This window comes from Phodopus roborovskii, unplaced genomic scaffold (genome assembly GCF_943737965.1).
Source record: "Phodopus roborovskii unplaced genomic scaffold, PHOROB, whole genome shotgun sequence".
NCBI lineage: Eukaryota > Metazoa > Chordata > Mammalia > Rodentia > Cricetidae > Phodopus > Phodopus roborovskii.
The window spans coordinates 24,560,505-24,582,748 of NW_026126567.1; the positions used below are offsets into that span (position 1 = coordinate 24,560,505).

The 22,244-nt window shown below is 38.8% G+C and overlaps 1 protein-coding gene across 1 annotated transcript; it reads left to right on the forward strand.

The window, feature by feature from the left end:
* The first annotated feature begins 12,456 nt into the window (after positions 1-12,456).
* Positions 12,457-15,507, forward strand: LOC127235343 (nonsense-mediated mRNA decay factor SMG5). The gene has a single exon (XM_051202591.1). The coding sequence runs from the start codon at positions 12,499-12,501 to the stop codon at positions 15,430-15,432; it is 2,934 nt and encodes a 977-aa protein (XP_051058548.1). The 5' UTR covers positions 12,457-12,498; the 3' UTR covers positions 15,433-15,507.
* Positions 15,508-22,244: the final 6,737 nt, after the last annotated feature.

Sequence of the window (22,244 nt, forward strand, 5' to 3'; positions counted from 1 at the left end):
ATATGCTTTTTTTTCTTTCAGTTTGTTTACATGGTGATTACCTTGAAAGATTTTTGTATGTTGAACCATTCCTGAATTCATGGCATAAAGCCTACTAGTTCATGGTGGATGGTCTTGGATTCCATTTGCCAGTATTTTATTGAGTATGTTTCATCAATGTTCATGAGAAAAACTGGTCTATAATTCTCTTTCTTAGTTGAGTCTTTGTGTGGTCTGGGTATCAGGGTGACTGTAGCTGCTAAGAAAGAATTTAGCAATGTTCCTTCCATTTCTATTTTGTAGAATAATTTGAGGAGTATTGGTATTAGCTCTTCTTTGAAAATTTTGTAGAATTCTGCATTAAAACCACCTATTCCTTGGCTTTTTTTGGTTGGGAGACTGTTAACGACTTCTGTTTTCCTAGGCATTATAGGTATATTTAAATTGTTTATCTGATTTGAATTAATTTTGGTAAGTGGTATCTATAAAGACAATTTTCCATTTCTTTTAGTTTTTCCAATTTTGTGGAGTGTATGCTTTTGAAGTATGACCTAATGATTCTCCGGAATTCCTTGCAGTGGCTGTTATGTCCCCTTTTCTTTTCATTTGTTGATACAGATATTCTGTCTCTGCCTTTTAGTTAGTTTGGATAAGGGTTTATCTATTTTGTTGATTTTCTCCAAGAACCAATATTTTGTTTATTTAATTGATTCTTTTGTATTGTTCTATTTGTTTTTATTTTATTGATCTCCTCCCTCAGTTTGATTATTTCCTGCCATTTACTTCTCTTGGGTGTTTACTTCTTTTTGTTTTAGATTTTTCAAGTGTGCTGTTAAGTTGATAGTATGAGAGCTCCCCAGATTCTTTATGATTGCACTTATTGCTAGGAACTTTCCTCTTAGCATTGCTTTCATTGTGTCCCATAAGTTTACATAAGTTACATATAAGTTCACATAAGTGGTGTGAATTCTAAGAAGTCTGTAATTTTTTTCTTACTTCTTACTTGACCCAGTGGAAATTCAGTTGGGAGTTGTTCACTTTCCATGAGTTTGTAGGCTTTCTATAATTTCTGATGCTGTTGAACTCTAACTTTAGTACATGGTTATCTGGTAAGATACAGAGATTATTCCAAGTTTTTTTTTTCTGTTAAGATTTGCTTTGTGGGTGAATATATGGTCAGCTTTGGAGAAGGTTCCATGTGGTACTGAGAAGAAGGTATATTCATTTTTGTTTGGGTAAAATGTTCCATAAATATCTGTTAGGTCCATTTGAGTCATAATATCTGTAAATTCCATTATTTCTCTGTTTAGTCTTTGTATGGATGATCTATCCATTGGTGAGAGTGGCATGTTGAAGTCTTCCACTATTAATGTGTGGGGTTCGATGTTTCATTTAAGCTTTAGTAGTGTTTCTTTTACAAATGTGGGTGACCTTTAATTTGGGGCATTGATGTTAGAAATGAGATGCCATCTTTATGGATTTTTTCCTTTGATGAGTATGAAATGCCCTTCTCTATCTTTTATTTATTTATTTATTGGTTCAGGCACTTTTCTTGTTTTAAATTGTTATTATTATTATTTCTTATTTTACATATCAACCCCAATCCCTCCAATCTTCCCATGCCCCCTGACCCTCCCTCCCATCCCATTCCCCACTCACTCCACAGGGAGGGTGAGGCCTTCCAGGAGGGATCATCAAAATCTGTCAAGTCATTTGGAGTAGGGCCTAGGCCTTCTCTCCTGTCTGTAGGTTAAGGGAATATACCTCCATGGGGAATGTGCTCCCAAAGTCCTTTGTATATCAGGAATGCATCTTGGTTCCACTGTCAGAGGTCCCGTAGATTGCCCAGGCCTTCTAATTGAGACCCATGTTCAGGGGGCCTGAGTTGGTACAATGATGGTTTCCCAGCTATGTCTGGTGTTCATGAGCTCGCATTTGTTCAGGTCAGCTGTCTCTGTGGGTTTCTGTAGTCTGGTCTTGACCCTTTTGCTTATCACTCCTCCCTCTCTGCAACTGAATTCCATCTTTTTTAAAATTAATTTTAGCTTGAAGGTTGTTTTGTTAGATATATTGGATAGCTACACTAGCTTGGCTCTTAGGTGCATTTGATTGGAAAATCTTTTTACAATCCTTTGCTGTGATGTAATGTTTGCCTTTGATGTTATGTTTCCTGTGTGTAGTGGAAGGATGAATCCTGTTTTCATATCCTTTTCATTAGCCTGTATCTTTTTATCTTCAATTTGAGTCCTTTGATATTAAGAGATATTAATGACCAGTGATTGATAATTCCTGTTTGATTTTTGTTTTGATGGTGGCTTTGTGTGTGTGTGTGTGTGTGTGTGTGTGTGTGTGTGTGTGTGTGTGTGTGTGTGTGTGTTTCACTTCTTTGGGTTTTGCTGGTATAAGCCTATCCATTTTCCTTGTTATAGGGAGTGCAACTAACTTCCTTGGGTTGGAGTTTCCCTTCTATTATCTCCTGTGGAAGTGGATTTGTGGATCAATATTGTTTAAATTTGATTTTGTTATGAAATATCTCGCCTTCTCCATCGATTGCTAGATATAGTAGTCTGGGCTAGCATCTATGATCTCAAAGTCTGCAAGACATCAGTCCAGGTCCTTCTGGATTGTTGGGTCTCTGTTGAGAAGTTTAATAGGTCTGTCTTTATAAGTTACTTAGCCTTTTTTCCCTTGCCATTTTTAATATTCTTTCTTTATTCTGTATGTTTAATGTTTTAATTATGTGGTATAGGTATTTTCTTTTCTGATCCAATCTCTTTGGTATTCGGTATCTTTGTAGGCATGCTTTTCTTAGGTTGGAAAATTTTCTTCTATTATTTTGTTAAACATGTTCTCTGGGTGTTTATGCTTGGATTCTCTTCTTCTATTCCTATTATTCTTAGATTTGGATTTTCATAGTGTCCTGGATTTTCTGGATGCTTTTTATTAGGATTTTTTTTAGATTTAACATTTTCTTCGACCAATGAATCTATTTCCTTTATTGTGTCTTCAGTGTGTGAGAGTCTCTGTTCCATGTCTTATATTCTGTTGGTGATGATTGCATCTGTAGCTCCTATTTGCTTACCCAGACTTTCCATTTCCAGAATTCAGTTTATGTTTGCTTAATTGCTTCTATTTCCATTTTCAGGTCTTGAACTGTTTACTTCACCATTTGTTGTTTCTTTTTTTCTTGCCTTTCTTGGCATTCTTTAAGGGATTTGTTGATTTCCTCCAATATTTTTATTTGTCTTTTCCTCAATTTCTTTAAGGGATTTTTCATTCCCTCTTTTAGGACCTCTGTAATCTTCATGAAATTATTTTTGATTTGTTTTCTTATGCTTCAGCTACATTAGATTGTTCAGGTCTTGATGCTGAAGGATAGCTGGGTTCTGCTGGTGCCATGTTGCCCTTTCTGCTATTGATTATGTTCTTACACTAGTGTTCAGGCATCCAGGTTTAGGTGATCCCTGTATTTGACTTTGTTGTGTAAGTGTTTGTTTCTGTTTCCTCTCTGGTCCTCTGGCCTCAGTAGCCAAAGGTTCTGTTGACTAGCTAGTCTTAAGGTTCAATAGTGTATCCCTGCTGGGATTTTGGGGATGTGGAACACTTCTAGGGTCTTGGGTGCCAGTGTTGCCTATGCAGTTCCAAGTACCAGTGTGGCCTCTGTGTTTCTGGGTACTGTTTGACTTCTATGATTCTTAGTATGGCCTGGCCTCCAGTGCAGCAGAAGTTTTCTGCTGCAAGTCCCTCCTACAAGTCTTGTGTTTCTGCTGGCAAATCTGGGGAATTGAAGGGGGCATCACGTTGGAGTGGAGAAGTCACTGTTACCATGTGGCCTAGAACACTGCCTTTCCCTGTCCTCTTGTTCCTCACTCCTCATGCTATTGCTTCTCAGTAACATATTCCTAATCTCTTGCAGCACCCTCTCTTTTCATTTACAAAACTGCTTTATGTGTAACTCCTAGACTTGTTTTGCATTAGAATTATTAGCCCTGTTTGAGAATGTGCAGAGGGTTATATCCCCAAGCTGACCGTCAGTCAAGTTTTTGATACATTAATTTTGGGAGGAGAAAAACACATATTTATAATGAGCTGCTTGCTACTGTTGTTGATGATGATGGTGGTGATGGTGATGATGATGATGATCAGGGAGAGCTACTGAATTTTATAATGTTACCAAAGGTGAGAAGAGAGTCATTAATTGGCCCCCTTATCTGCAGCTGTTGTTTTTGGTGCCCCCTATTGTTTGCAGGGTCTACCTTTGCTCTGATAGTATTCTGAAGTCAAAGGCTATCTCTGGTGACTCTGGCTAGTCGTTATGCTTTCGGAAGGTGGTAACTGTGTGGACTGTAATCTAGGACCAGGTGTGGTCAGATAAGAAGTGCTAGAAGGTAGTTCTCCCATCTTCTATGTTTACCTGGCTTGGACCTAATCAATTCCTGTTTAGATTTTGAGTGTGCTTTTGGCATTTTTATTCTATGGGATCCACCATTGTTCCCTGGTTGTATAGATGATGGAGTTGATGGGCCACTGCCACTATTCCCTGGGAATCTGGCATCATGCCATGTACCTTTAAAGAGTTTTCAGCCTCAGGGTTTCCTATTAGAGCTCCCTTTGGTGTTTCAATGCATTGTATCGTTTGCTTCATGCCCATCACTGCACCTTACAGTTTGAAATTTTGATGCATGCGAGGCATAACAATTGCAGAATATGACACTATTTCTCACATAAACTACAGTTAACTCAATTCTTTCCTCCTCTTGGACATTTGATGTTCTTGTCATTGTATGTAAGTGCTGTGACAATGTATGCGAGCTCCAACATTCCATAGCATTAAATATTGGTTTCACTGCTGTGAAAATATTATTAGTGACTTCTATTGCAGTTGTCCTCATTTTAAAAAATTCCCCCAGTATTTGAAAGAGTTAAAGTGGCTTCCAGAAGTGCTTGGTGTTCTGGGAGAACCAGGCTCCTTGTGTCTGATTCATTTTCTGCGTGGGAGGTGTGCAGTTTTAACCTTGTCACTGACAGGAAAGTTCAGCCTCGGTCTCAAGCTGCAGAGAAGTCTGTCCTTGCAGCTTTTGGGGACTGAAGCACTGCTGTCAGATGATGATTATATATGCTCCTCTGTCAACATGCTAGTACTTGATGGTGCCATTCCTGCCTTGGATTGGGGAACTTGCAATTTCCATTCTTTATCCAGGCAATCTTAAACAATGGCAAGTTTTATTTAGATGGCACACTTGCCTCACATCCATCTTGTCTATGTTTGAGTGCAGTTGTTCTGTTGTCCAGTGCAACAGAAGCGATGCTACAGAGGGAAATATTTGTCTTATTACCTGACCAAGCTGAGTATACAGATTAGGTAGTTGTATTTTCAGACACATTGATTGCAGTTTGGTAAGCAGCATCTGAAAATAGGTTAATGAGTCACCATGGGGAGATGGGAAGATTTGATTTTAAAGGAGGATGCTGGCTGATGAAGGATGCCAGCTTTTCCTGTAGGTCAGGCCTCCACCATGCCTGAAGGCAGCACATCACACACTGCCTTTCTGTTCCTGCTTGTCTTTGCATATGGTGTGGTTATAGATTTAACTTACTCTCTCTGCCTCATGTCCAGCTCTCTTTTCCAACTGCTCACTCTGCCAAGTGACAGATTTGGGAACAAATGGAAGTTGTAGAGACAAGAACCCTAGGTGTACTGCCTCACAGGATTTCACAATTATGTAAGGGCTGGTTCTTATAAACTGTCTGTATGAGTAAAAACAATGAAAATGCCAACATATTAGCATTTGTGTAAAGCAGTCTTTCACCTACAAGCAAAACTCATCTGTGATGCACAAAGGGGGATAATTTTTGCTTGAATTCTGTCCATAGCTAGAAGATCTTTATCTTGTCAGAGAGCCCCTTTATTCTTAGACATTTATAATGAAATGTTTTACTACATGTGCTTGTGTATATCTGTAATCTCAGTACTCAGGATGCAGAAGTATCATTAATTCAAGACAAGACTGGGATATATACAAGACTCTGTCTTTAAAAGTATCCCCTTTTATCTTTTCTTGAATTCATTGGCTTCTTTGGATATCAAAGAATACTATTATGAGAGATTTCTTTGTGTTATAATTAGAATGCATATATTCTCAATATGTTATTCTATAGCACAGTTGATGAACTATGGTCCTATCATTTATGAGAGTTACATTTAAATTGGTCATTTTATTAGATTCTGTCAGACTATGTGTCTTTACTAGGAATATAGTTTGCAAAAATAGAAGCTTATCATTTATGTAAGGCTGAATGCATGATTCCAGTATGAATGTTGTTAATGAAACTGAGAGAAATATAAATTAGAAGAAAATATTTTCAATATACTCTACATAGAACAAAAGGCAACGTTGTGCCTGAGGTTTTTTTATACCTCGTATATACACAACTGGCTGACCACACCTAACTCATCTCCACTACCTGGGCTTCATCTGCAGTTTGAAAGATTATTTGAGATGTTAACCTACTTTTAAACTTAAATTTTTTTCTAGTTCTAATCTTATACAGAAATTTTCTGATAATTTTGATCAGTTTTTAATGAACAAAATTTATCCTTTTAACAGAAAGAATTACTTAGTATTTAATATTATTTCTTATTGAAGTTATCTAGGGTCAGTGTAGCAAATCCTCTAAAGATAAAAGAATGAAGACCTGTTGGGCTACAAAGATTGTTCAGCGGGTAAAAGTGATTGTTGAACATGCATGATGGTCCTGAGTTCAACTCCCCAGAACTCAAGTAAAGCTAGATTCATTGAGTAAGTACCCATAATCTTAGTGTTATTCTTAGGAGAGATGGAACACAGAGACAGAGAATCTCTGGAAGTTCATGGATGTATGAAGCAGAAAAACAGTAAGGAGAGCCTATTTGAAAAAGATGGAAAGCAAAACATAATGCCTGAATGTGTCCAATGATCTACACATACTCATGTAGCATGTGAGCCCCTGCATTCCCATCCATGGAGGCATGAGGGCACATGCACACCCACACATGTGCACACATTGCATGTTGTATACTTTGTGCTTGGCCTTTTTATATGAAATTTAGATTTAAGTGATCAAATTTACATATAAAATTTATAAACACACACTATACATACTCATTTCCTACAGTGGACAGTATACTTTCACACTTTCTTTCTGCATTTGTCAAATGTGTATTCATAAAGAATACATTTGTCAGTTTTGTCTGTTTGGGTCTTACTTTCATACTATTATGTTTTCTGTGTTCTATGGATGGCTGCTTCTGTCCAGCATTATGTTTGTGGGATACTTTCATAAACACAGGGTAGTGTGGCTGCCCATTTATGTTTATAATGTAATGCATATACATATTGTAACCTCTTCAATCCACTGTTGATACACAATTATAGTATTTCTAGTTTTGGATTTTTTTGTTTGTTTTTCTTTCATCTATTACAGACAATGCTGCTAAGGATATTTTTTTCTCTTGTCAAACAGTGTGCAGTTGTAAGAACTGTCTTCTGTGTGAGTCCAAACTTGAAGGTGCTGCATAGCAACGTATGTGAGTTTTCAATAGTAGTGAATCAAGCCCAAACATCCTGAAATACATTATATCATAACAAACAATTGTTCTCTTCGCTCCATATCAGAGCAAGAAGTTGGTTTTGTGAGGTGACTCACATTTCACAGTAGTGTGATATGTCCTGTATTTCATGGTGTTTTCATTTTGAAAATTCAGTTATAAAATTCTGAGCATTTCCAATTATTTGCTGACCATTTATCCATTCCTTCTCCTCTTGTCTTGGAGATATGGTTTCAAGTAGCCCAGGATTTCTGCAACCACACTATGTAGTGGAACCAGATCTTGAATGCCTGATTCTTTTGCCTCTGAACTCTGACTACTATGATTACAGGCTTGCATCACTATATCTGGCCTAAGATTTAATTGTTTTCAGATTTATTTATTTTTATTTTATGCATATGGGCATTTTGCTTGCATATACATCTATGTGAACCACATGTGTGCTTATATTCAGTGCTCATGGAGGTCTGAAGAGGACATCAGATCCTCTGGGACTGGGGTTGTGAGCTTCCATGTGGATGCTGGTAATTGAACCCAAGTCCTGTGAAAGAGCAGCCAGTGCTTTTAAACACTGAGCCATCACTCTACCTTGATTCCTGATTAATATTCTTGATTCTGGAATTTCTCTTTTAAGTATTGTGAGTATATTTTGCCAACAGAATTTTTTCTACATTAACATTTTTAAAAAATATTTTCTTGGTTTTAGTGTAATAAAATGCATCAACTTTTTGCTTTTAGTCAGTACATTTGGAATACTAAATCCTATTTAAAAATGTTTTCTTTACTCTGAAGTCATGAAAAAACTTTTAAAAAGTTTTGAAAAGGCTTATTGCTTTGCATTCAGTTAAAAATGGTTGTATGCCATATATGTTATATATGTGAAAATAAAGATAATAATAAATATTAAAAGAAAATAGTCACCTTTTTAATTCTAAATGAGACATTTGGCATTTGTGGAAGAGATTTTTCTGTATACTATTTAAAACTGTAGTGTACAGAAATTACAGTGCATTATAAATGATAATGCATGCATATTATTCTTTTAAATTTCATTTATTTATCATCATTACACATGTGTATATGTGTACGATATGTGTGTGGGGATATGCCTGTGCCACAATGCATTTGTGAGGGATAGAGGACAGCTCTGTCACATCAGTTCCTTCTTCCCAACTTTAGTGAATCTTGGGGATCAAAGTTAGGCTTCTCAACTTGTGTTCAATTGCTTTTCCCTGATGAGTGATTTCTATGGCCTGGGTCCAGGATGTTTTCTGTGATTCTGTAATGCTAGAGAATGGTATTTTCAAATGATCAGAATAGCTTCTCTGATGCTTTCAGAACATTCAGACATCCCTACGTCAGATTCACACTTCATGCAGCCATGCTGAAATCCGGAACACTGGACAGTGACTAATTTTAATCTATTAAAGCGACAATCAATGTTCTTCCCTTAGGACAGTAAGTGGGCCTTTTAGTGTCATGGAAGCATCAATGGCAGAATTGGGTATTGTCTGATTATTTGTTGTCACTTCAAAGAAAACTTTGCTTAACTCAACATGACATATTTTCTCCTCAACTTTATTCACATAGTTTTAAAGTTTCAGTTCTTACAGTGAGTCTGTGACCCATTTTGGTTCTTTCTGTGTAGGATCTAAGGAATGAGATCTAGCCCATTCTTGTGGAAGTGGATATCCAGTTATTCCAGCATCAGTTTTTTGAAACGATGGTTCCTCAATGACTTATCTGACATTCTTGTTGAAATAAATGGATTTTAAATATAAGTATTCATTTTCTGCCTTCTCTCCCATTAATTACTGTAGCTTTGTTGCAAGTTTCGAAATAGTAATTGAAAGCCCACCAATTTCTCCTACTCTTCTTTATCTTGAGGGGTGGGGAGTAGGTATCAGAGATCAAGCTCTGCGTTTGCCATGCCAGGCAAGTGCTTAACCATTGAGCTGTATCCCTAATCTTACTTAGATACCCTTTCATGGAAGTATATGCTTTAGAATTCTCACAGAAATATTAGCAAGGATTTTGATAGGGGTTGGGCTGAATCTTTATATCAATTTGGAGATTCTTGCCCTCTTATAATATTAAACCTTATGATTAGTAATTTTGAGTTGCTTTTCACTCATTTAATTCTTTAATTCATCTCAAAATGTTTTATAACTTTTAGGGTATAAATTTATACTTCTGTTAAATCTTTTCACAATTGTTTCAGTTCATTGCATATTTATTATAAATAGTAGTACTTGGCTCCTCCCTCCCCCTTCTTTTCTTTCTTTATTTTTTCCTTCCTTCCTTCGTTCCTTCTTTCCTTTCTTTCCTTTCTTCCTTCTCAACAATGTCTCAATGTCACACAGGCTGTCCTTGAACTAGCTGTATAGTATTAATTTCCTGATATTCCTGCCTACCTTCCAAGTACTAGGGATACAAATGTAAGTTACCATGCTGGTATAAATAAAATGTTTTACAAAATTTAATTTTGTATTTTTTCATTTTTGGTTTATGTAAGTGTAATTGATTCTCTAAGGCAAGTTCACACCATGTAGCCCACCTTAGAAGCCACTATATATGTAGATCAGGCTAGCCTCAGTCTCTTAGTCACCTTGCCTCAGCTTCCCTTCTGTTTTGTGTCTGTCCTGCTGTTTTTCTGTTGTGTGGGTCATTTCTGAGCCTGCCCTGCCTACCCAAGTAAGCACCCTGAGTCAGATCTCTTGTGAACCCAGCCTGTGCCAATTAAGCAAAGATAATTGGGGGCCTAGGTACTGTATCTAAAAAGCATTGAAACCTTATGGCTGAAATTCAGGCCCCGGGAGCCAGAAGGCTGCACAGACATACACTGTAGGAGTTCAGCTTACTGGTGAGCTCAAAGGTGGGGGATTAGAGTCTCCTTTAGATTCATTTCAATGAAGGAGTTTAATTTTATCCATTTTATAATGAAGACCCTAGGATTTCATGAGCTTTAGATCAGGAGACATCAGCTTTGGGGGATGAGCATTGCCCATGGCTTCAGTAGGAACATCTGTGTCCAATCCCCTCCTGTTAGTAAGCTTGCTGGGAAACTTTCCCTAAAGTTTGCAAAAGAGGAGAGAGGTTCTGCAAGAAAGTAAGGCTCAGATGTAACTATCAGTGTGAGAGCTCTGCAGTGCAGGAGCGAGGTCGGCCTCACTCCCACTCAGGCAAGATGAGTGATTCTCAGTAATTATTTGGTTTGGAAATATTTGGGAGAAAGTATAGTTTAGCTGCATGCATTCTACCATTATGTGTAGAGCACTGCAGTATATATGTACCATACAGATGAGAAAATCCCGGGCTGCATTGATCCACAGCCACCTTGTTACACTGTTGTTTGCAGACTTTCGCAGAAAAAGTGTATTTTTTTCAGTTTTTTTTAAAACTGAGAAATTAGATGAAAGCTGATGAGTTTTCTACCTTCTCTGAACACATTGAAGTACAATTTTCCTAAACCGAGATGCCATTGTGTCTAGAAAATATTCTTTCATTGCTGTGAGTTGGCATTTTATCCATGGCTTCTCTATTTTCCTAACAGAGGGGTTTATTTAGGTAAATTCTTGAAGAAGCCCTAAAAGTGTTCTCCTTTCTTATAGTTTGATAAGATAATTTCCTCTTCTACAAATTGTGCGGGTTGGGGAGGGAAGAAGGAAGGTACAGAGATGGGACAGGGAGGGCTGTTAATCTATTGATGGTTATAGGTTTGTCTTCTCTAGGTATTTATGTGGTAGGTTTTATCCCCTCCCTTCTTTCAGTCAGCTCAGAGTGGAGAAACCCAATGAGCCCTTATTTTCCTGCCCAGTGTGAGATGTGTTGCTCTGGGCATTTGGCAGGCTGTGGTGCTGCTGGTTCAATTTCTGGCCTCTTCATTGCTTCTCTGAAAAATCATTTTCTCTCATTCTGTCCATATCTCTCTTTCCTTTCAGACTTTCCCATTGCAGTCAGAGACACAAAAACCTTCCATGTGCTGCTCTGGCTTTATCCTTCCATGCAGATAGGATAGTGCATGTGTCAATCAGCCCAGGTTACTTGACATCCAAGGCTATTCAGGGCTCAGTTAAAACACTGTTTAGTTCGATACTTTCTATATATTTTGGGATTGGATGTAGGGCCTTGCACATAATAGGTGAGAGTGGAGCTGTGTACCCAGTACGCTTTGTTAGTTTTTAATAAGTCAGGGCTTTGCTGAGCTAGCCAGGCTGGCCAGGGTTGATTCACATACGTATACCTTAGGCTCCAGGGAAGCTGGGACCACAGGTGTGCATCATCAGCCTAGTCCACACAGCTTTAGATTTTGAATGTATGCTTATAAGTACTAATTTTTCCTCTATACCAGTAATTAAAAGGTAATATTTTTAAACTACATAAATCAAGGAGTCTCAACAGAATGTCTGTTAAAGTATTATAGATCTTAGGGAGGGGCGAACTTGTCAATATATCTTACATGCCCATGTTATTTATTAGATTTGGAAAATATAGTCATATTATTTTGTATTCTACTGATGTTTTTCAAGTAACCCTTAATTCTCTCTAAATATATATAATTTTACTTTCTTAAACCCTGTTTCCTCTATGTGTGACTGAACATGAGCAATTCATTAATTTTACATTGTTTATGTTAATTTCAATGTATGTACTCCTGCATTTCCTTTACTAGAGATATATTTGGAAAGGAACCCTAATTCATGTAGGTTTGACTGCTGATAGGAATGACTTCCAAGGAAATACACTTACGAACAGGGTTGCTAAGTGAAGAACATGAAAGCAAACGTTTTTTATGAGTGAGAGAATAAAAGTATCCCCTTCAAGATCATTGTTCTTGTTGGCATTATTTTTAGCCTTTGTGGGTGAACACTAACAGTTTTAATCTTTTCCCAGGAAACACTGTTAGCATCGCTCACACACAACCCAGCCTCATGGAGGGAAACCAGGAAGATACCCCGAAGGGCAGAGTCCTCTACCAGGAGGTTTGCTTGGCAGCTCAGCGACTCGATTTTTTCCTTCAGAAAGGAAATGCCCACAGAGAGGTGTTCAAGCCGCACATCCTGGCTCTCAGAGAGACGGTTCAACAAGCCTGTATTAAACTTATGTTCCTGCATCCGGTGGGTTTTGGTAGGAAAGCTGAAGAGCTCTTATGGAGAAAAATGTACTCTGACGTGGTCATGATGCTCATGAAGACCAACAAGAAACAAGTGGACACTTTCCAACACTGGGGAGAGCCCCTGCAGGCTCACCTGAAGGCTGGCCTCAAGTTTTATGAGCATCTCTTTCTGTTCCTTCAGTACCACTATGAACTGAACTTACAGAGCTACATAGACTGGCCTCACAGTGCCATCCACTTGATTGGCTATAAGAAAGTGGGACCCACATCCGCAGAAGAGGCCTCCTGGGCCCGCATGGCGTGCCATCGCTGCCTGCTCTACCTGGGAGACTTGTTCCGTTTTCAGCATGAGTTCCTAGACCTAACCACCAAGAACTTGGCAGAGAGATGCTATTACAGGGCCTTGTCAGTGGCCCCACATATGGGGATGCCTTTCAACCAACTGGGAGCTCTCATGGGGAGTAAGTACTATGACCTTGAAGCCACGTATTTCTATCAGCGCTGCCTCTACTCGGAAGTGCCTTTCAAAGGGGCAGCTTGGAACCTCAAACGGCTCTATGACCATGCAGGAGAGAGGTACAGCCGTCTGAAGAGGTACCAGGGTCGGAAACTCTCTCACAGCCAGAGGCAGTGTTGGGACAACAAACGGCTTCTGGTTAGCTTCCTCTACCTTCAGAGCCTCTTGCAGCCTAAGAGGAAATTCAAAGCTGCGAGGCTAATAGCCCTGTGCCAACTTGTTCTTGAAGATTTTCGTCTCTGTCTTTCCTATAGGCCACAGCCATCAGGCCCATGCCAGGCTTCCACAGAAGATAAGCCTCCTAAAGGGTATCTGTTTCTCCCAGACATCCTCATCTTCCACATGGTGGTTCTTTGCCTCATGAATGTGCACAGCCTAAGGAAATCAGGCGCAAAGCAGCAGAAACCAGCTGTTATTTTCACCTTGACTCTTTTCTCTCATCTGGTACAACATGTGAACACGCGGATCCAGGCTGAGCTGCAGAGGAGGAAGCTAACTCCAGAAGACGCTTCTTCCGGTAATGGATGCTGGGAGAGAGAGCCTGGAAAACAACATCAAGATTTACCATCTCCTGGGCTCCAGAACAGCAACTCTCAGAAAAGCCACTGCTGGTTTGGTATTTCTAGGGAGAGCGAGGGCGGTTTTCATTCCTACTGTGACTCAGATGAGACAGAGGAAGAGGAGAACTCCTCCTTAAGTTCCCAGATCCAATCAGACACAAGCAGTGAAGCATCCCACTCTGATACGACGGATGATGAAGGGAGTGGCTCCTTGAGTTCAGATGCAATACAGAAAAGTGGAGGTACATCCATACCTAAAGTTGCTTACCCTAGAAACAAACTGAAGGCATATGTACCTCCCGACAGTCTCCTTGATCTCTTGAAAACAACTCTATCTTCCAGCCTGCCAGCTCCTTTGGGCCAAAAACTCCAAGGAAAACATGGCTTGCCCCTGGCTTCTGTCTTTAGTCATAATGTTCTGACACCTCAGTCAGAGCCACACCCTGAAGCCAACAGTTCTTTGTACACTGAGGGAGAGATGAGCAGCCTTCCTGACACAGAGTTCTTCATGGGTCCCTCTTGGAAGCAGAGGCCCTCCATTGCCCAGAACAGCAACCTCCAGACCACTCAGTGGAAACTGGACATTCTTTCTGCAGAGGGACTATTACCTACCATCAAGGTGATCCTGGGCTGGCTCCGCAGCAACCACAGCCTGCTCGTGTCACATTGGAGGAGTGTATTTAGCTTGTGGGACCACCTCTGTGTGCTGCTTAACCTGTTGCCCTCAGTGGGAGAACTTCAGCATCCAGGCCTTGGCCTATCACACCATCTCCAGGACTTGCTGCAGAGCTGTCAATGGCCACACACTCCCAAGTACCTTCAGCTCCCTGAGGACATTGCCCTGTTCCACCAGCCTCCTCCTCAAGTGTCCCAGGATAGGGCAGGCTCAGGGCAGGATCTGCCTCCACTGACCAAACGGGAGGAAGTTATTGTCCGTATCTGTTTCTTCAGAAGTTTTGGTCACTTTGCTAGTAGACTCCCGGGACGTTTCTTGAGCTTTGATTCGAAGCTGGGTGTCTTTGTGAGCAGTACCCTTGAAAGGTCAGAAAATCCACCTCAGCAGGTTCCAAGGACAATCTCTCGAATCAGGTTTTCCAAAGACATAGTCCAGCTTTGGCTTCAGCGTGAAGTGGCACTGTTGGAAAAGACCCTCCATGGTCCCCGGACTCAGTCAGTATTGACCCCTTACCTGTTTCCTGACCCTGGGGCCCTCTGTGAGCATCTTTCCATCATACAGAAACTAGCCACCAGTGCTAAATTCTTTCTTATCATACCCAAGATCGTGGTTGACACCCTGTACAACCTAAAATGGGAAGATCGCAGAGCCTTGGCAGCCATCACTTTCCTGGAAGACGAGTTAAAGAGAAGGAACCAGTACATTCTCTGCCAGTCCTTTGTGTCCAAGAGGTTGGTGAGGCCCAGAATGACTAGACCAGACTCTGATGCCTGGGACCTCTATAATATTCTTGAGTTCTGCAAAAGTCTGCTGGATTCATCCAGGCCAGGAATATTGGATCCCAGCAGCATGGCGACTATCATTACTGGTGTCTGTTTGGACCACCCTAGGAATTTCTCATACCCACTGCAGTTGGTGCTGGGGATGGCAACTGAAGCCGGGGTGGAAATCAAGAACATCCTGAACTTCCACAAAGAATGGAAAGTGATCAGCTGACATGGTCTCAAATTCCTGTTCTTTGTCCTTTGGAGCTGTTTTTGCTCAAATTCAGCGTATTTCTTTGTCATAAGCACCTAATGCTGAGGTAGGCAGTGTGTACACGAGTATTTATGTCTCCCTGTAGGTGGGATTGTAGAGTGCCAGCTTTCAGAGGCCTCCATGTTTCCTTCCTGGACATCTTAGCTCTGTATTATGCTTCCTCTGATGTAAAGCTCAAGTTTAACTCATTGCTAAGTGATCTTATGGCAAAGCAGCAAATTCAGCTGTCCCTTCCGTGTCCAAATCTAGCTTTGTGGATGTTTTGTGACTTACTTAGCTCTGGTTTGTGACACATAAGTTTTATGTCTATTGTTTTGTTATGGCAGGGCCACATCTCTTATGGAAGGCATGTCTCTGCCATCTATGAAACTCAATAAATATGAGACTATAAAACTAAAATTTCAAGATGCTGGTAATGAGCTTTATTGGTATTTTTGGTCATGTCTAAGTATGATTGAAATAGATCCCAGGATTAGCAGATTTTGTTCTGCTTTGGGCAAATTGGGAATATACAATATTAGCCTTTTAACCTACATCTGCTGAAGAAATTCCAACTTTCCTTTTTGTGAAATTGTCCTTTGCTTTTTCCTGGCCTTACCTAGAATTCAGGAAATAACTAGTGTATTCATTCAGGATCCCACATTATGGAGGTATTCCTGCCCTCTGTCTATGGCTTCCTCATCAACTCAGCCTCCATCCCGCTACCCACCTCACATGCAGAGAAGGCACACACTTAGCTTCTCCCTCCCTCCTGAATTTTTATCATATCCCTCTGTAACTCAATGTCTCAGCCAAATTTTCTGTTCTTCTACCATCTCACATTTTAAACTGCCTTTGAAGTTTGTGTGTGTGTGTGTGTGTGTGTGTGTGTGTGTGTGTGTGTGTGTGGTACATGCTTTCAATACTAGCACTAGGGAGGCAGAGGCAGAATTTTGTCTTGGAGAACAGTCTAAGGTACACATCAAGATGCTGTCTCAAAAGAAAACGAAAGTGATAAACAAATACTAAGTAATTTATATGTACATATATATATACCAAGTTTTTAAGAGCTATTGTCTAGAATATTGTTTATCTTCAAAGAAAAAACACATTTTATAAAGTTTTACAGCACACAGTTTCCATCAGGTAGGTGATGATAATTTTCTTACCTACCTATTATATAAAAATGACCAGCATGTGGGAATTATTTGTAATACTTATATAATTCTCCTATTTTTGACATTTGTTTTTAAGCTTTCTTTCTCATTATATAACATAAGGAAAATATACTTGATTATTAGAATAAATTCCTAGAGATATTATTTCAGGCAAGGGGGATTGAAGTTATAGTGTTCCACATATTCACGAAGTAAATTCTCAGATAAAGTTCTGAAGGCATCTGCTTTAGCACAAATTATCTATGTGGTTCCAATGAATCTATTACATTTGTGGATGGTTTCTACCACATTTACCTTTCAATGAATGCATTGTCATAGTCTTGTCAGGAAGTTATGTGTTCAATTTGTTTCTGCTGTCTCTCCAGTTTGGTCTGAGCATAAGCACTATTCTTCGAAGCACTAGAAGAATCTAGAAGAGTCTGGAAGAACCAAGCAGAGAAATGCCACACATGCAAATGACTTGAAACATTACTTCTGTTGATACAGCCACTTTCTCTGTAGCTTTGTTTGGGCTTCTCCATCACACAGTGTCGTCAAAGCTTGGCACCTTGATCTGACTAGGAGTGGTAAGGGAATGAAGAAAGGACAGACACAGGCACAAAAAAACTGCCATCAGGTGGGCTATATGCATTCATTGGATTAACTACCTCTGCACCTGAGAACCTCTGCACAGTGGAGATAGGGAGGGGTTATTTTATCTTGGTGCAAGGTTTCTTTAAATGAGTGCTCTCAGTCTGTCAACAATCCAGGAGGAAGAAGCTGCAGTTGGTAGTTTTGGCACAAACTGGTCAATCATTTGTAAACTAAAGAAAGACTTGGACCAAAGGAAGATCCATTCTGAGCCTGATCCAAGAAGGCTTTGCCACTTCCATAGTCTGAGGTTCTGTCCATATCAACAACACACATGCACTCAGGGCTTCCTCTGATCCCCATACCATAGCCCAGGGTGACTTCAAAGTCTTAACTCTCCTGTCTCAGACTCACAAATGTTGAAATTACAGGCATCTCCCAAATTGGTAAGCCATATTTTCCTTTTCCCCCTTTACACTATGAACTGCATATTACTGCACTTTATTTCCACTGTCCTCTATTTACATGTTATGGATGCTTCTAGATATCCAGAAAAACGGGCTTATTCCTGAACTACCAATAAGTTCAAGCCTGCCATATTTTTAAAGGCTTCAAATACTTCAAACAACACACCCTTTCTTTGAACTTGTCTCTCCCTGAAAATCTCTACTTCTTCAACAAATGTTAATCTAGTAAATTACACTTACTTGGTTCACTTTCTTCTTAGTTATATTTTGAAACTCTTCATTCTGGCTTCCATATGCAGGCCTCTGTTGGAAATTCCCTCACCAAGGTAAGTTCCATGCAATAACAGTTGATGAATTTAAATTCTTTATGGGGGGGGCATGAAGTGCTAGCGTGCTTAATTCTCCTTCATGGAAGGCCCTTGTGTAATTCTCAGAATTTTTTTTCCAATCCATTAGCCTGGAAACTCTTCAAAGGAAGAAGAATCAAGCTTGTTAGTTTTGTTCCTCTAACAATTTCTCTAGTTTCCTATTTTCATCCATGTTCAATAGATTTTTCACATGCAATTTGGCATCTTCCCCCAAGAAATTCAAGTTCAGAGTGCAGAAATCTATTGAATTTCAAAAAAAGGCATCTTGAATCATTCAGAGACTACATGGAGTTTCAAAGGGTTCAGTCCATAGTTACTTTGTCTCTGGTGTTTCAGTAGAACATTGTTGTTGGGGAGTTTGTGCCACCTTCCAGGGGAGTGGGAAATCATGACATGATTTTCTGAAGAAGGAAGAATTGTCCAATGCATGAAAAGATTGTCATAAGATAAAGCTTTTGTTTCAAAGGTCATGGATAATGACCTTCTGTGAATCAACTGTTTTCTTTCTTCTTATTCTAGAATTTAAGAAGAAATCATAAAGATGTGTAAAGTGAAGCCAGAGCAAAACCCTGCAACTATGCAGTGACTTAGCTCATATCCCATTCTAGATATATCTGGCTCTCAATCTGTCCTAAGCAGGTCTAGATCACATGTCAGCAACAAAAGCTAATGATAGTCAATGATGTCTTACGGTGTCTCTGTGAACCTCAGGGATAGCTGGAGGGCAACTCCTGGAGAGCAAAAAACAGATGCTCTTTTGCTCTATCCTAATTTTCCCCCTTTGTCTATACTGTCTCAGGTTGAAGAATTATTGGAACCCTGATAGTAGATTTCACCTCTGCCTTGAGATGATGTTAACCTAAGAAGAAATTGATTTAGTTGTGTAGACACTGGGGGGTTGTCTTTACGAGGGAAAATTTGTATTTCAGTTGGAATAAGTTTGAAGGTAAGTTATGTCTGGATCATAACTACAGCTAGATAGCTCGTATATATATTTGCTACAGTGTATAAATTTCGGCCTTACTACAATATGTGTTTTATAGGAGAGAGAAACTACAGTATTGTTGAGTCATATATTTTGACCAATAAGTTCCCTTATGAATGTAAGCCTTATATTTTCATTTGCTTTCTCTGTACCTATGCTGGATTTTTCTGTATATCTGCAATTTAACCTATTTGGAAATAAAGTTATTGTTTCTCCCTATATTAGCCCATTTCCCCTTTAGTCTTTGTAAGTGACTTATCCATTTGAACAGCCATTCCACTCTTGTACTTTCTTTCAAAGAAAATAACTTATAAATAAACATACATGTATATACAGAAACACAAAATATGGATATATTCTCAAGTAATTAGCTCATAGCTGACAAATATGAAATCCATAGGATTAATAGAAGTTGATGCTTCAGTCTTAAGGCAGAATTCCTTTTCCTCCCAGGACACCATAATTTTGTTTCCGAGGCCTTTATAGTTTTTTCAACTGATTGGGTGAGGCCGTTTCATCTGTTGAAGTAATCTCCCTTACATAGTGTTAGCTGCCCATAGATATTAACCATGTGAAAATTATACTTATAATGATGTTACTGTTCAGGTAGAATATTGTGCCAAAGCCTAACTAGCATAATATGTAAAAGTAAGCATTATTCTTCAAGACAAGTATCTTAATGTTTTGAGTATACATGTAAATAATTATACCAGTTTATAGATGTTTTTGAAAAATATCAGTTCCAAATATTATGTTCGCTGAAGAGGGTTCACGAGAAGCTGACATATGCTCATCTTGAAGAAATCCAACTTTTCCAAATAGATGCTGATATACTCAAATGTACCAAATGCATTCTGGTACAAAGTGTTGCCTGATGAGAGAGGAGATAATGCCTGCAGTGCAGGCTAGACAAAATACCTTTATTCCAAGTTTCTTTGAGGGATCATTTCAATCCATTGTCCTTCTAATCCAAGTTCTTCTCAGCACAAGTTGACAAACTGCTGCATCTTCCCAACTGCTATCCTTGCCTGCACTCCATGTGGTTGACCTCCATCTTGTTTCTTTTCTCCCTGTTCTTGTTTTTCTCTTCATTTTGTCCCTCGGTTAAAGTGCAAGGACAGCGCAATGCACACTCATAAAGTTCATATGGTTTATGTAAGCAAATCAGGGCTGGTTGGCTATAGTGAATTTTTCTAGCTCTGACTGTCATTTCTTTTCCTTATAATATACACTTAACTTTCTAGCCATTCCAGACAGCTCCACATATGCTTGTCTATATTTTTTTCCTTTCATATTCAAGCATTTCCAGTGAATGCTGGGCTCCCAGGAACTGGATGGTTGTGAGCTGCTATGTATGTTTTTGGGAACTAAGCCTGTGTTTTCTGAAAAAAATAGTAAGTACTTTTAACACTAAACCACCAGTACCTTTGCTAAGTAATCACGATTAAGTTGGTGCATCTCTTTGAATTTGATTCCCACAGATATGAACTATTTCCAAGTATCAAAGGAGTCAAATAGAATGATATGGAATCTCGTTATTTCTGAAGCTACTTTCCACGTGTGCCTTATGGACCCTTTGTCCATGGAAGATGACTCATTCTTTTATGAAATAATATTTATATCATTTTGTTGATTTTTCTTCTTTTTCTCTTGGTCTGTGAGTAAAAGAAAAAGAAGAAACACTCCTTTTCTAAAAGACTAGGAAAACATGTTGAATCAAGGCAAAGGCATATAAAATATGACAGCTTTCTATTAGGGATTTTATTACATGGTCATTTATCATGTTTGTCCTCATGTGTATCAGTGATGCAAGTTTAAATAACAGTAGGCATTGCTTTGACCATTAGTGTCACTGGGTTTTATTTTTTAAAGGTACATGAAATAAGTTCGTCAAAATGATTTAGTTGTGTTGTATATTGATCTATAAGACAAAGAGAACTTATGATAGTAATAAACATAGAGAAATGATGTTGCATTGGAATATTCTACAGGGGGAGGAACATGGCCATTTTCTGAGAAATGCATATGTATGTGTTTCTTCATTAGATATATATCAATAAAAAATATTAAATGACAAATTAGCACTGTAACATTTTGAAATGTCTTCATAGGGACAATATTGATGTCAACTCACTACAACTTTAAAGTTAAAGAATAAAACCAATGATTGCCAAATTAGGTTATATGTGTAAAAATGAACAACCCTATTAGGATTTTAGATATTCAGAGTCCTTACTTCAAGGCTCTCAGGAATGCTTTGGTGGTAGTTGCTTTACATACTTTCCTGATGCTGTGACAAAATATCTAGTAAATATAATTTAAGGAAGGAATGCCTTATTTTGGCTCACAGTTTGAAGGCACAACCCTTGCAGGCAGAGATGGGGAGATGAGCATTAGGCTACATTGTAGCTTCACTCTGCAAACAGAGTTAAGTGAATGATGATACTCTGTCCAGCTCCTTCCTTTTATTCAGTCAGGTACCACAGCCCATGAAATGTCACTGCCCACATTTAGGCTCATTCTTTCCTTCTCATTTAAATCTAGAATCTCCTTCACAAACTGTTACAGAGGTTTGGCTCCTTGTTAATTCTAGATCTGTCAAGTTAACAATAAAAATTAGTCATGACAATGGTGGTGTTTGGTCTTTTATACTCAGCTTATGCTTATATTTATCATCAAATAAAAATAGGAGATAATCAGTTGTGTGGTGGTGGTGGCACATGCCTTTAATCCCAGCACTCAGGAGGCAGACAGGTCTCTGTGAGTTTGAAGCCAGCCTGGTCTACAGACCAAGTTCCAGGATAGCCAGAGCTACAGAAAAATCCTGTCTCAAACAAACAAACAAACAAACAAAAAAAGGAGATAATAAATTACAGATGGACATTCCTGAAATTAGTGTGAAATAAAAATAAATTGGCACCAGATAGAAGTGCATATCGATTTCAAGGAGAGAGAATTAGTTCTCTTGCACAACAAGGTAACCATAGTCTCCAGTAATTTACTATGTAGCACAGAATAACTAGAGCTAGTCATTTTATGACTCAGATATTGTAAATTTTTGAAAAACATGGAATTACACCAATTATGTTATATATTGTATATGTAGCAAGTGATTCTCTGTCCCATAGATACATATGATATTTTGTATCAAATGAAAACAAAAATAAATATATAAAGGAATCATAAGGCTGAACACAGTTTTTAAACAAAGCTGAATATCACA

Excerpts from the sequence above, each read along its gene's own strand:
- LOC127235343 (XM_051202591.1), top strand. The coding sequence starts at position 12,499 with ATGGAGGGAAACCAGGAAGATACCCCGAAGGGCAGAGTCCTCTACCAG.